Source organism: Antennarius striatus, chromosome 7 (genome assembly GCF_040054535.1).
Source record: "Antennarius striatus isolate MH-2024 chromosome 7, ASM4005453v1, whole genome shotgun sequence".
Taxonomy (NCBI): domain Eukaryota; kingdom Metazoa; phylum Chordata; class Actinopteri; order Lophiiformes; family Antennariidae; genus Antennarius; species Antennarius striatus.
Genome location: NC_090782.1, coordinates 17,700,427 through 17,713,391, shown reverse-complemented (window position 1 = coordinate 17,713,391; position 12,965 = coordinate 17,700,427). Strand labels below are relative to the sequence as shown.

The window sequence follows — 12,965 nt, the reverse complement described above, 5'->3', positions numbered from 1 at the left end:
TAAGATGCAGATACTGATGCAGTGTCCTCTTCTCTTCTCTCCTCCTCATCCTGTCCTGTCTCCTGCAGACGAGGATCCAGACAGCGCAGTGGATGACAGGGACAGCGACTACCGCAGCGAGACCAGTAACAGCATCCCCCCACCCTTCTACACCACCTCCCAGCCCAATGCGTCCATGCACCAGTATCCCATGAGGAGCCAGCACTACAGACACTCCTACAGCGACGAAATCCATGAGATGGACTACGACCACAGAGCCATGAGGTAACCAGCAGCCACCATGTAGCTACCTGTTGAATGTGATGGTTGTCATTTTGTAAGATTACTATGGGATCTGAGAGGGTACAAACAACAGGGAGAGGAGAGAGGATTGTTTTAATGAGACGACAAAAACAACAGGAAAAAGTTTTGTATTGAAAATGTATCAAGAACTGAATAGCTGTGTTTGACTTCAGCATTCTGCCCAGAGACAGCTCAGCCCCTGCAGTCTTGTTCTGTTTCACTGTCCTGTACCTGGTAACATGTTGTCCCACTGTGCTCTCCTCCTCTAGAGAAAAACCCTGGCCTCAATGTATACAAGCATTTCGGGCTCAGTTCTTGTATACAGGTCATGTATGACGTGTGTTACAGTTTCTGTGTATTTGAATGTGTGTGTGTGTGTGTGTGTGTGTGTGTGTGTGTGTGTGCGTGCGTGCGTGCGTGTGTGTGTGCGTGTGCCTGCATATCTTTGCGTGCGCGTTGAGAGCGTGCACATCAGACAAACCCATGATGGGATGGCGATCTGTTGTGAATAAACAACACAATCACAGCACAGATGAATTGCATATGATACTACTATGATACATATGATACACCTTTAGACGTGTTTTTAAAGGAAGTAGATAATGAAAATTTGGAAAATAATGGTTGATCTTTCGGCTTGATTAGATTTAGTTGGTTAAAATACATCAGCATGCCACCACAGTGAGAGGTTTTGGTGCACAATCCTGCACAATTGTTATATTCCAGTACTTTTTTTTGCATAATTATTGTTAAAAATGTTTTCCCTTAGATATGGTTTACATGCTGTGCTGCAGTGGAGGGACAATAGCTAAAATAAACACACTTGATTTGGATTAGTCAGCCTGCTGATGCCTCATATTAACATGAGATGAATTCCAGATGGACTTTTACACAGTGGATTTTGTCCCTTGTCAGTTATATCGTGTCCACGGAGAAGGGAGTGTACACAGAGAGGCCCTGCCTACAGCTAGCCTCACCTGCTTTAGTGTTGTTTTTAAGTTGGGCAGAAGAGACGCTCAGTTTGGTTAGAGCTTTCTTTTGAACGATTTGCACTGAGCTCTACTGATGCTCCTCTCCCACCTCTCCCCTCCTCCCCACTTCCCTCCCCCACTCCTCTTACCAGACACTATGATAGTTTAGACTCGGCCACCAACGGGCGCAGCGATATCGACTCAGGCTCAGGGTCGAGCCGGCGCACCAGTCGTCAGTATTCTCTAGACAGTAGGCATTCACTGTCCGATAGGTGGGTCTCTGTACCTCCTCCCCGACTGCTCCTACTCTTCCTCCTCCTGCTCAGGCCTGTGACTCCGTCTCGCTGTGACGTCAGTGGTGGACTTGTCCCGTCCTCCTTGCTCGCTGTGCTTGCATGCATGCGCTCCTGGCCTTCCTCTGTACATGTATATTCTATGCTTTTTATAGAAATCCTCTGATCCTGCATCTATATTTACTGTGTTCCTGATGAAGAGTCGCAAATCAGTATCACCAATGATGTACCATACTCATGTTCACCATTGTTGAACTCCTCTGCCCAGTGTGTGATCATGTGGGCGAGTGACTGACAAGATAAGAGTGTGTGTGTGTGTGTGTGTGTTGTTTCATAACAGTCAGAGGCAGAGATTTGTTTGTTTGTAGAAGAGCCTGTGTGAATCTCTGAGTGTGAATCTGTTGGAACAGCCTATTATTACAGTCCCATCCTGAACATGTGACAGACTTGGTGATAATACACATTTAATTTCCCTTTATAAAACAGCAGGAGGCCTTCAATCCAGTAGCATGGCCTTAGCAGAGAGGTCAGCATACTTACATCATAGTTAAGTCATGTATTTTAAATTCTTTTTCTGCAAATGAAGATGACAAACATGCTTTTAGATCACACACATTCCTGGAAGTATTTTTCCTTTAGTCTGAGTAAATCATGTTGCTGAGACAGGGATTCTGAAACGATCAGTTTCACAAAGAACGGCGGCGTGATGGAGAGTTTTTTTGTCCATTCACCTGTTCTTGTCTGTTCTGTGTGGGTGACAGCCCAGAGCCGTAATGCAGTTCTCCTATTCACTTACATGCATTATTGAACCAACATGACTTAATCAATAGAAACAGAAACTAAGTGTGTTCGTGTGCGTGCGTGTGCGTGCGTGTGCGTGCGTGTGTGTGTGTGTGTGTGTGTGTGTGTGTGTGTGTGTGTGTGCGTGTGTGTGCGTGTGTGTGTGTTTGTGTGTGTGTGTGTGTGTGTGTGTGTGTGTGTGTGTGTGTGTGTGTGTGTGTGTGTGTGTGTGTGTGTTTGTGTTAGGTTGGTTATGCATGTGTCTCAAATCTTTAATGACTCTGGTCTGTTTCAGTCTCCAACAGCCTCATTCATCATTGTGAATGAATATTATGTATCTGTGAAAGGGGGGGGGGGGCTGTTTTTTGTTCTGCCAGGCTAATAAATTACCCTTACTCTCTTTCATTTGGATAGGTCTATTTATAACTTTTGTATGGTGTATGATCCTGTGTTCTCTGTTCCTGTTGGTTATCTTTCTCCCTCCTTGGCCCCAACACAAGTTCCTTAAATGTCACAGTGACAGATAAACTCCTTATTGTCTTTTTTTTGTGGGAACATCTCCAATTTACTTCTAAATCTTCTTGGGCACGTTCTTATCACAGGTCTGTGTATTTCCCCTCTCCCTTCAGTCCCTCAGACAGTCGTTATGCCTCGTCGGGCGAGTTGAGTGGAGGCAGCTCTCAGCTCAGTGAGGAGTTTGTTCACGAAGACGGCGAGAGCTTGCGAGGGTCGGAGTTCTACGACGAAAACGACTCCTACCACTCGTGCCACTCCTCAGTCAGCTACGGCAAAGAGGATTCACCAGGCTGGGACGGGGATGACCCCCAGGGCATCTACAGTGATGAGGGAGACTACCTCAAAGACGGTGGTGAAGAGGGGGCGCTGTATGCTGAGGAGGAGGGCGATTTGTACGGGGAGGAAGGAGAGTACAACTACGAAGATGAGAATGAAATGCCTTATGAGGAAGATGAGGATATGTACCCACTGGACGGCACGCTCAGTGAAGACCAGGAGCCACCCTACACCCCGACACCCACAAGCACTGCCCCCTCCCAGTTGCCCCCCACGGATGGTCTATCAGCCACCAGACCACCACTGGAGAAGCAGGCTTCTTTGCATCAGCAGCGCCCAGTTAATGATCACCTTCAGCCCCCCAGCACAGCTCCCGGTCTACCTCCCACCACACAGGATGACAAATTGCCCCCTTTCAGTGCTGATTCCACTAAACCTGCATTTACACCCACCCAGACAACTCAGTCTACAACCACTACCCCCACCCTCACCACCACATCACAGGTCTCAGCTCCAGATATCAAGCCGCCCCCGGAGCCTGAGCCCAAGTCTGAAGTCCTGTCTGAGGAACCTGGAGCCCCCGAGCCGCCTCCTGCAGTGGAAAGCGTCCCCCCAGCTGAGGAAAAATCAGCAGAGCCCCCCATTCCGAGGCGAGTGTTTCTACACCTTCAGCTTCACAGAGTAGAATACAGTTTTTACACATTCATATGTCACATCCTTCATCCAACAACAACCAACAACAACCAACAGCCCATTAGCCAATGGAAGGATACAGGAAAAAGACTCTAGGGCCTGGAGATGGGTAATAAAATCTTAAAAAGATTAACTTATATCTGTTTTCTACATGGTAAACACTGTTTTTCATTTCCACACATTATAGTTAGCTTTAGGGGAAACTGGCATATTTGGAACATTGGAAAGCATAAAAACTACATCCATGGTGTGATTGACTGTTTGACAACGTCGGCCCTTTATCAATTATTCTTTCAGCTTTCCAAAAAGGGAAATGATGGAGCCTGGACCTGCTAGAGCCAAAGCCAACTGGCTCCGACTTTTCAGTAGAGTACGGCTACAACTGCAAGAGGTACAGTCTGTGTGTGTTAAACTGAAAAGTCTGCGATCAGGATATGAGCTGGATGACTTGTTGCATCAGTACCTGCATGTCCTACTGTTAGTGGGGTTTTTTTTCCAGCTTTTGTTGACTGGTCCACCATGTTTTAAAGTTTTTTGTTGTTTATTGCTATAGGTTATATTGTCTTGTGTTTATTTAATAGTTTCTGTTTACCCCTTGTACTGTTTTGCCATTTCATTATTTTCTTTTCAGTTGTATGCCATCCTCGTAGCAATTTGCATGTTGTCCATTCTGATTTCCCCATGGCTGGTGCAGATGCTCAGGTGGGTGCAGCCAGTAGTGTGTTTATCATTTAAAATGCTATGGTATGCATCCTGTGTGGCTTGTGTACGTTTAAGGAGAGACAACCAGCTCATAGGAAGTTGCTGTTAGCTGTCTGCATTCATTTTCAATAAAGCATCAAGGCTCTATGTAATTCTTATGCCACATGAAATTAGAAGAATGGTTACACAGATGGCCATCTGGCTTTAATCTATTTCAACTTTGATTTTCAAACACAGATAAGCCATTCAATATTATAAATAATTGCCCCACTGAATCATAAAGACACAGCTCTGCCGTACAACTCTCCCAATCCCCCTTCCCTTTTTCTTTCTATAACTTGTTTGCACCACAATTTTATTATGTATTTGTGAATTCTGGGAACACTTACGTCATTGTGGGCACAACAACTAGAGAAAAATGCTCTTAGTGAACAAACACCATTCATTGTCTCTCAGTTATGTTTATGTAGGTGCAGAAGATCAATATCCCAGGACTACATAAATTACTGTAATATAATTGGCTTCCCATATTTTGGCCACAGCTGTAATCTCTCTGTTTCCACTCAGGCCCGAGGAGAAAGTGTTGGCATTGCCTCTCTGCTTTTATCAGCGGGGTAAGTAACCATTACACTGTTACGAGTCTGGTCAATGAAAATCTATAAGTTAGCCACTAACAGGCAACCCCATGGCCTTAAATTCTGAATGCATTCATTGTCTAATTGATTTGCCAGGTCCAGGTTAATAACTGCAGCTGAAATAATAGCTCTTGTCAAATCCTACACTGTGCATGTTTTGTCTCCAGAATGGGTGGCGCTCTCTATAGCATCGACAGCATGCCAGACCTCAGGAAGAGGAAGGCTATGCCTCTAGTCAGAGATCTGGTGAGTTTCTGCACTAACCTTTTATATTAGCATTGACTGAGTGTCTCATGCCTCCCAAGTCCATCTGTCACACAGGTCAGCGATCAGTGCTCTCATCTGTCAGATCTGCTCCAGTGTTCCATCTGACTCTCCGCAGCTATCTCTAATTTTATCTCTACCATATTTTTCTTTTCCTTAATCATCTCTCCTTTTTTAGTCCTTTTCATCCCTGTTTTCTAGCCCACTGTTCTACTTCCCCTCCATTAACAGGCTGTCCCTGTTATTACAGCGTGACAGGGTGAGCTCCAGGGCTTCAGGTCTACATGGAAGGCCAGAGGTTTCCTCTGACAGATACTGATGTCTGTCCTGATGCTCATATAACAGAGCTTTTATTAGCCCAGGATGTCTCATCCATAAGATTTGTTTTTTTTAATTTTCTCATTAGGAAACAGAGTGTGGGAAAAAATTATTCTATAATACATTTAAAGTTATATTATTTTATCATCATGAGGAACTTTTAGCTTTTCACCAGTGGAAAAAAAAAACCTTTTGTGTAGCCAGTAGTGAATAGTTCTAGGAGTTAGTAATCGGTAACCAATCATACCAGTTATAATACCATCATAATAACGGCCATATACACACAGTGAATGAATCGTTTCTTAGTGTATCTGCTGCATCTATGCAAGTTCCTTTTTGTTGCTTTTTCTAATATTAAATGTCTCTCTTGTTCCTCCCACGTTCACTTCACTGCCACAGGCTATGGTGAGTAATACCAACACCGTTTGATGTCAAAACACTTTAACTAGTTTCATCATTATAAAAGGAAATTGTTCACTTTACATTCTGCCGGCGTCTCTTGTGGTTTGCTCTAATTACTCATTGTAAAATTACCATAAGATGAGATTTGTCTCAATAAGCATTATCATATACTGAGGTGAGAGCTGAAGGAAACTGAGCCCACCTCTCTCCTGCCATTCAGTCATTAGTGCAGAACTCCAGGAAGGCAGGGATCACCTCAGCCCTGACGTCCAGCACCCTGCATAACGAAGAACTGGTCAGTGCTCAGTTGCAGCATTCATTCACATCTAACCAACAATAAAACATTGTAATGGACAAAAACTTTGTTAAAACTTTACTCCCCTATGATATGTGCTTGCAGAAAAGTCATGTCTACAAGAAAACCCTCCAGGCCCTCATATATCCCATCTCCTGCACTACCCCTCACAATTTTGAGGTGTGGACGGCCACCACGCCCACCTACTGTTACGAGTGTGAAGGACTGCTGTGGGGTATCGCACGTCAAGGCATGCGTTGTACCGAGTGTGGAGTCAAATGCCACGAAAAGTGCCAAGATCTCCTTAATGCTGATTGTTTGCAAAGTAAGTAAAATATTGACCATCACCCCCACTTAAACAGTTAGCCTTATAAGCACTTAGAGCCAGGTTAGCATCACATTCACTCATACACAGAGTCTTCACATACAACTCTAGGCACTATAATAAATAAACCCAATAACCAAAACTTCTTTAATTTCTTTGGAATAAGTCAATTATTATAATAAATTCTGGGATATAAAAGAGGAACCAAATCCACAATGCCATTTTGTATCAACACAGGATAATGAAATATGATATAATGTTCAAAAGAGCTGAGCTTTGTTTGTTTTGTAATGTCAGAACTTGTTTTTAAAAAAAATCTTAATAACAATAAGAAACTATCTATTCCATCAACTTCCTGTTATCTGTATTCATCGGTGCAAGCAGAATCCTCATCACTCTCTCACTCCTGCTTCCTTATGTGCTTTGTTTTCCTGAGAGGATATTAAAAATCATTTGTCTTTTGTGGTTTTCTACCTCTCCCTCTACTCAGCTTTTCATAGGTCTGCAAATGTGTCTGCCTGTCCGATGATTAAATATAAACAGGTTTTTCTTCATCCACACAGTCCTCTTCTCGGTTCTGTTTGATATAATGAAATTTTATTTTTTAAATGTGCCTTTAATTCATAGAAATATATCCTTCTATGCTCTTGTGTTTGTTTTAAGGGATGTTTGATGTTATATCTCTCATATGAAACCATTTGTATTCGTTTTACACTTTGTTTTGTACTTGATGTGTATTTTCTCTCCGATCAGGAGCAGCAGAGAAGAGCTCTAAACATGGTGCGGAAGACCGAACTCAGAACATCATCATGGTTCTCAAAGACCGCATGAAGATCCGTGAGAGAAACAAACCAGAGATCTTTGAACTCATTCAGGAGGTGTTCGGCATCATCAAGGCCACCCACGTCACCCAGATGAAGCAGATCAAACAGAGTGTTCTTGATGGCACCTCGAAATGGTCAGCCAAGATCAGCATCACAGGTGAGAGTGGGGGTCGATTAGGAACGCTAGTTTTAAGAGAATAAAGTCTGTCAAAATTTGAATTAGAGGCCACAGCATCAAGCATTTGTGTCCGTAAAGAATCGATGTCAGTGGGAAAAGTGAGGAAAGAGCTCAGGTGTTGTTTGTGGGGCAGTCGAGCAGAAGGTCAGCTGATTTAATGGGCAACTGTTTGCCTTCAAACACACACAGAAACTGACTGGTTTGCCTGCTTTTCTTTCTAGTATTGTGTGCCCAGGGTCTACAAGCCAAGGATAAAACGGGTTCCAGTGATCCTTATGTGACCGTCCAGGTGGGAAAGACCAAAAAGAGGACCAAGACCATCTACGGCAACCTCAACCCAGTTTGGGAGGAGACGTTTAATTTGTGAGTAAATGCCTCATGCAATATGTGAAATTCAAAAGATTACTAATATTAGTAGTAGTATTAGAAATAGTACTGGTTAGGTTCAGGTTATGGCTATGGCTAACTTTCTGGCTCTGTGTGTTTAGCGAATGCCACAACTCCTCAGACCGCATCAAGGTACGAGTTTGGGACGAGGACGATGACATTAAGTCTCGTGTGAAGCAGAAGTTTAAGCGGGAGTCGGATGACTTCCTTGGTCAAACTATCATTGAGGTCCGCACCCTGAGCGGTGAGATGGATGTGTGGTACAATCTGGGTGAGTCACATCACAAACCATATTGATACCACGACCTCTTACCGCTATGATCAGCACACTTAGCTTGCAGATACACGACTGCAGCAACCAGTTGTTTAAGTGCGTCGCTTGTATTTCTTGTATTTCTTTGCAGACAAGCGTACGGACAAATCTGCTGTGTCAGGAGCCATCCGCATGCACATCAATGTAGAGATCAAAGGAGAGGAGACGGTGGCGCCCTATCATGTTCAATACACGTGTTTGCATGAAGTAAGTTCAGCATGCATTTAAATAATGTTAATGTACTTTTAGACATGTATTTGATTAAATTTTTTGTATTTACCCATTAATATGGAGTAAATATAAAAATATATACAGTGATACCTCTACTTACGAATGTCTCTACTTATGAAATTTTCTACTTACGAAATTTCTCAGCAGGAAAATATTACCTCTACTTATGAAAGAAATTTCGACTTACGTAATGTAAAAACACAGTATCGGCTGATACTCGAATAAAAACACAGTATCGGCTGATTCCCGAATCTCCCACAGGTTCCTGAACGCAACATTCTCATAGCTGCTCTGCCATTGGCTATTACCTATTACGTATCTTCCTGGCATCCCATTGGCTAAGAGGGATGCCACTCCACCTCTGTGTGGAGCTAGAACGGTGCTTATGTAGTGTCTTCGGCATTCGGCACTCGACCCGTGAGGTGTTCTGATAGTTTTGCGCAAATATAATAACTTTTTGAGTACGTATTCACGATGGACCCCAAGAAAGTGACGGAGAAAAGAGGAAAAGAAAAGACGAAGAAAAGAGGTTTTTTGTCCATACAAACAAAACAAGAGATGATAGAAAAGCATGAGAAAGGGATGCGTTTGATTGATGTCGCCCAAGAATATGTCCGTAATGCATCTACAATCACCACGTTATTAAAACAAAAGGAAGTTTAAGGAGTTTAAGGCATCGTGTGGGTGGTTGGAGAAGTTCAGAAGGAGGACTGGAATTCACTCTGTTGTTCAGCATCATGAGGCAGGAGCGATGAACCAAAGAGGGCAAAAAACAATGGGGACAGTTGTTATAAGGTAAATGACAGTCATTATTATTCTTTACTCTATTCATTGTTTTTTACGTTATGCACAACTCCCATTTATTGTGTAATAATCTCATCGTAACATGAATTTGTTACATGTTTTGATGCATTTTTATGCTTTATAAAACATTTATGTCGTATTTTTTGTGGGCTTGGAACGGATTAGGGCATTTGCATGGAAAACGCGTCTCTACTTACGTAATTTTCCATTTATGTAATTTCTGGAACCAATTCTTTCGTAAGTAGAGGTACCACTGTATCTGTCTAGATGTCTTTTTGCTCTACTCTGCCATACATTTACCATGAGGCAATTTTTTTATGCTCACATCCTATTTTGTGAGGCATGATTAGGGGAACCCTTGTCTGTAAACAGTATTCATATACACATACCTAACAGGGTATGATGTCCATCTCATTACTAGTTTCTTTACTGTGCTCACTTGTATATTTTCAACAAAATGTAAACTGTTTTTCTCTTATTCTGTTAGGAATTGTCTGTTTTCAATCACTGGGACATATTTATCATTAGGCTAAAACTTTCCAGTCAATAAAAACAAAAGAAGGACTCTGTGTAACCTCTAAAACTTAATAACCAAACAAAACATTGAAAAACGGATAAGTCTCAGCTATTGTACTGGGTATCAAAATTAAGTATTTGGTCATCATGGGAATCTGGCTTTACGGTTGAACTTCTATGCGCGTCTAAATTTGTGCGATTGATGTTCACTTTTATAACGGATCCATTTCAAATTAAACCAACGTATATATGCCGTAAAGTTTTCTTTGCTCTCACGGGTTTAAGATCGCTCCCAGACGTACGACACATTTCTCGTCTGGCAGGAAACTCTGCTGATTGATTGCCGAACACTCGCTGCTTCCATGAAGTCATTACTCGACCCATTACTCAACAGCTCTTTGTAGATGAACCGTAACTGACCAATGACCGCTGTTAACGCTGCACATAAGTGACCATAAACCACACAGCCAGCTCAGGATGTTTCACAGTGTCATCATGTTTTACAGTCAATACAGTTAAATATCATCAGATCTCAATACAGGTTGTGATTTGCTCTGTCTGTACAATAAACTACATAAAATGTGTGATGATAGCTGAAACCTTCAGTCTCTGTTTTTCCTCTCTCTGATGCTTAACCTGCTTTCTGTTTTGTAGAACCTCTTCCACTATGTGACCGACATCCAGAATAACGGTGTGGTGAAGATCCCTGATGCCAAAGGGGATGACGCATGGAAGGTCTACTTTGAGGAGACTCCCCAGGAGATTGTAGATGAGTTTGCCATGCGTTACGGAGTGGAGTCCATCTACCAGGCCATGACGTATGTTCCTGTGTAAACAGCTGCATGTACAATATCCCAATCTTGTCACAAAAACCCTTTGTGTTTGCATGCATTTCTGGCTGTTTTCACACATAAACCTGCTTGGGCTTACATATCTGTCAATCTCTTACAGCCACTTTGCTTGCCTGTCATCTAAGTACATGTGCCCGGGTGTGCCAGCAGTGATGAGTACTCTGCTGGCCAACATCAATGCCTACTACGCTCACACCACACAGGCAACAAACAACGTCTCAGCCTCTGATCGCTTTGCTGCTTCTAACTTTGGGGTGAGTCAGAATCAATAAATGCAGGAGGTGCCATAGTTACATTCAGTCAATCCAGCAGGAAAGCGTACAAAAAATACACAATGTTAAAAATTACTTGTGTTTTCTTTGTTGTATTCATAAAACTCTACAGTATTCTCTTTTCTTTTCTTTTAACGATAAGCTAATTTATTTAACTTCTGTGGAACGACTTAGCATTCATAAATGAAGCAGTGTGGTGTGTCAGCTCGATATGCAGTAATGAGAAACCCTGTGTCCATGTGTTTTATAATTCCCACAGAAAGAGCGATTTGTCAAGCTTCTTGACCAACTTCACAACTCTCTGAGGATTGACCTGTCCATGTACCGAGTAAGATTCTGTCATCCTACTGTTTGCACTAGAATTATGTTAAAAGTTCGTAATTCGCTCAAGGTATTTAAAGATGTGCCATTCAGGTTTTGGTTTAATTTGAGAAAATCTTTTACGTAGGACACAAAAGACTTTTCTGTTGAAAAATAAAGATAATCATTAAAAATTATTTAAAAATTGCAGATTTCATACCACACAAAGTATGTATTTATAAATTCCTTGTGCGGTGAACAACTACTGTGTAGTATAGCTACTTCATTATCAACCCTCCTCCCTTCATTTTCTCTGCTGTGCTTCTCCTTTCTCTCCTGGCTTTTCTTTCTCTTTTTGTTTCCCTTTGTGGAAATCGAAGAAACGAAGCAGGAGGAGGTGTTAATTACAGTGACAGTTCCTCTAAAACATGCACAGACATATTCAGGAAACACTGCACCCCCACATACTAACAAGTGCTGTCACAGTGGAAGTTGTGTTGCCGTGCTGGATGGTGCCCATAGACAAAAACACACAGGACAATGATGGATGTGTTCTGTCTCACTTCATTTTTTTTCCTGTCTGACTGCAGAACAACTTCCCTGCCAGCAGTCCAGAGAGGCTACAGGACCTGAAATCCACGGTGGACCTCCTCACAAGTATCACCTTCTTCAGAATGAAGGTATCATACCCCTTTTCTTAAGGCTGTACTGAACCAGGAATGTCAGTGAAGATCCAAGATTGAACAGGAGGAACAGTAACAAACAGTTCCAACACAAATTAAAACAACAAAGAAAAAAGCCCAGACAACATTTACACATTGACAGTCTGGATGGATTTCATCTTAAAGTCATTCAGGGTCATCAAAGTGAAGTTTGAAAACAGTCTATTAAAAGAAGTAGGTGCAGAAAACACAAAATCTTCCTCTTCGTGCTCCATGTCTGCTTTGAGAATTCAGTACTGAAGAGTAAAAAGTCATCAGAACAGAGACTTTCCAGTGAGTTTAAAAGAGAATAAATCGGAAGGTGTGTTGCAGTTATGTGTAAAACACAACAGTGAGTAAAATAACCATGAAATACTTCCAGCATGTGTAGACACTAAGCAGAGTCATTCATGTACAATGTCAAAACCAAGTTGATGGTAGCAGCTGATGGTGTTAAATTATTCATTAAAGACAAGACATGATCTGGTGTATTGATGTTGTTGTGTGTTTGAGTTCAGGTCCAAGAGCTTCAGTCTCCACCCAGAGCCAGTCAGGTGGTGAAGGATTGTGTCAAAGCCTGTCTCAACTCCACCTACGAGTACATCTTTAACAACTGCCATGAGCTGTACAGCCGCGAGTATCAGACAGACCCGGTAAGAGGAAGCGCTCTCTGCTATATAACAGTGACAGATGTCCACAATGAATTAGATGTAAATAGTACATTACAATCACAATCAATCACTCACAATCAATCACTCAATCACTGATTGCAGTGAACTCCCCGATTTTATATGTAAAAGACGTCTTAAAATAATCAAATTACAGGTATAAAACGA

At 42.2% G+C, this 12,965-nt stretch overlaps 1 protein-coding gene across 1 annotated transcript in view; it reads left to right on the top strand.

Annotated features, from left to right (window-relative positions):
* Window positions 1-12,965, top strand: part of unc13a (unc-13 homolog A (C. elegans)) — a 41,023-nt gene that overhangs the window by 12,671 nt on the left and 15,387 nt on the right. The window contains exons 9-26 of the mRNA XM_068319329.1: window positions 69-264; window positions 1,406-1,525; window positions 2,956-3,768; window positions 4,109-4,202; window positions 5,081-5,127; window positions 5,316-5,394; window positions 6,130-6,135; window positions 6,353-6,427; window positions 6,533-6,752; window positions 7,506-7,733; window positions 7,976-8,117; window positions 8,243-8,412; window positions 8,546-8,661; window positions 10,660-10,823; window positions 10,957-11,110; window positions 11,388-11,456; window positions 12,019-12,108; window positions 12,648-12,782. Of these exons, the coding sequence (XP_068175430.1) occupies window positions 69-264; window positions 1,406-1,525; window positions 2,956-3,768; window positions 4,109-4,202; window positions 5,081-5,127; window positions 5,316-5,394; window positions 6,130-6,135; window positions 6,353-6,427; window positions 6,533-6,752; window positions 7,506-7,733; window positions 7,976-8,117; window positions 8,243-8,412; window positions 8,546-8,661; window positions 10,660-10,823; window positions 10,957-11,110; window positions 11,388-11,456; window positions 12,019-12,108; window positions 12,648-12,782 (2,918 nt within the window). The remainder of the gene's footprint in view (window positions 1-68; window positions 265-1,405; window positions 1,526-2,955; window positions 3,769-4,108; window positions 4,203-5,080; window positions 5,128-5,315; window positions 5,395-6,129; window positions 6,136-6,352; window positions 6,428-6,532; window positions 6,753-7,505; window positions 7,734-7,975; window positions 8,118-8,242; window positions 8,413-8,545; window positions 8,662-10,659; window positions 10,824-10,956; window positions 11,111-11,387; window positions 11,457-12,018; window positions 12,109-12,647; window positions 12,783-12,965) is intronic.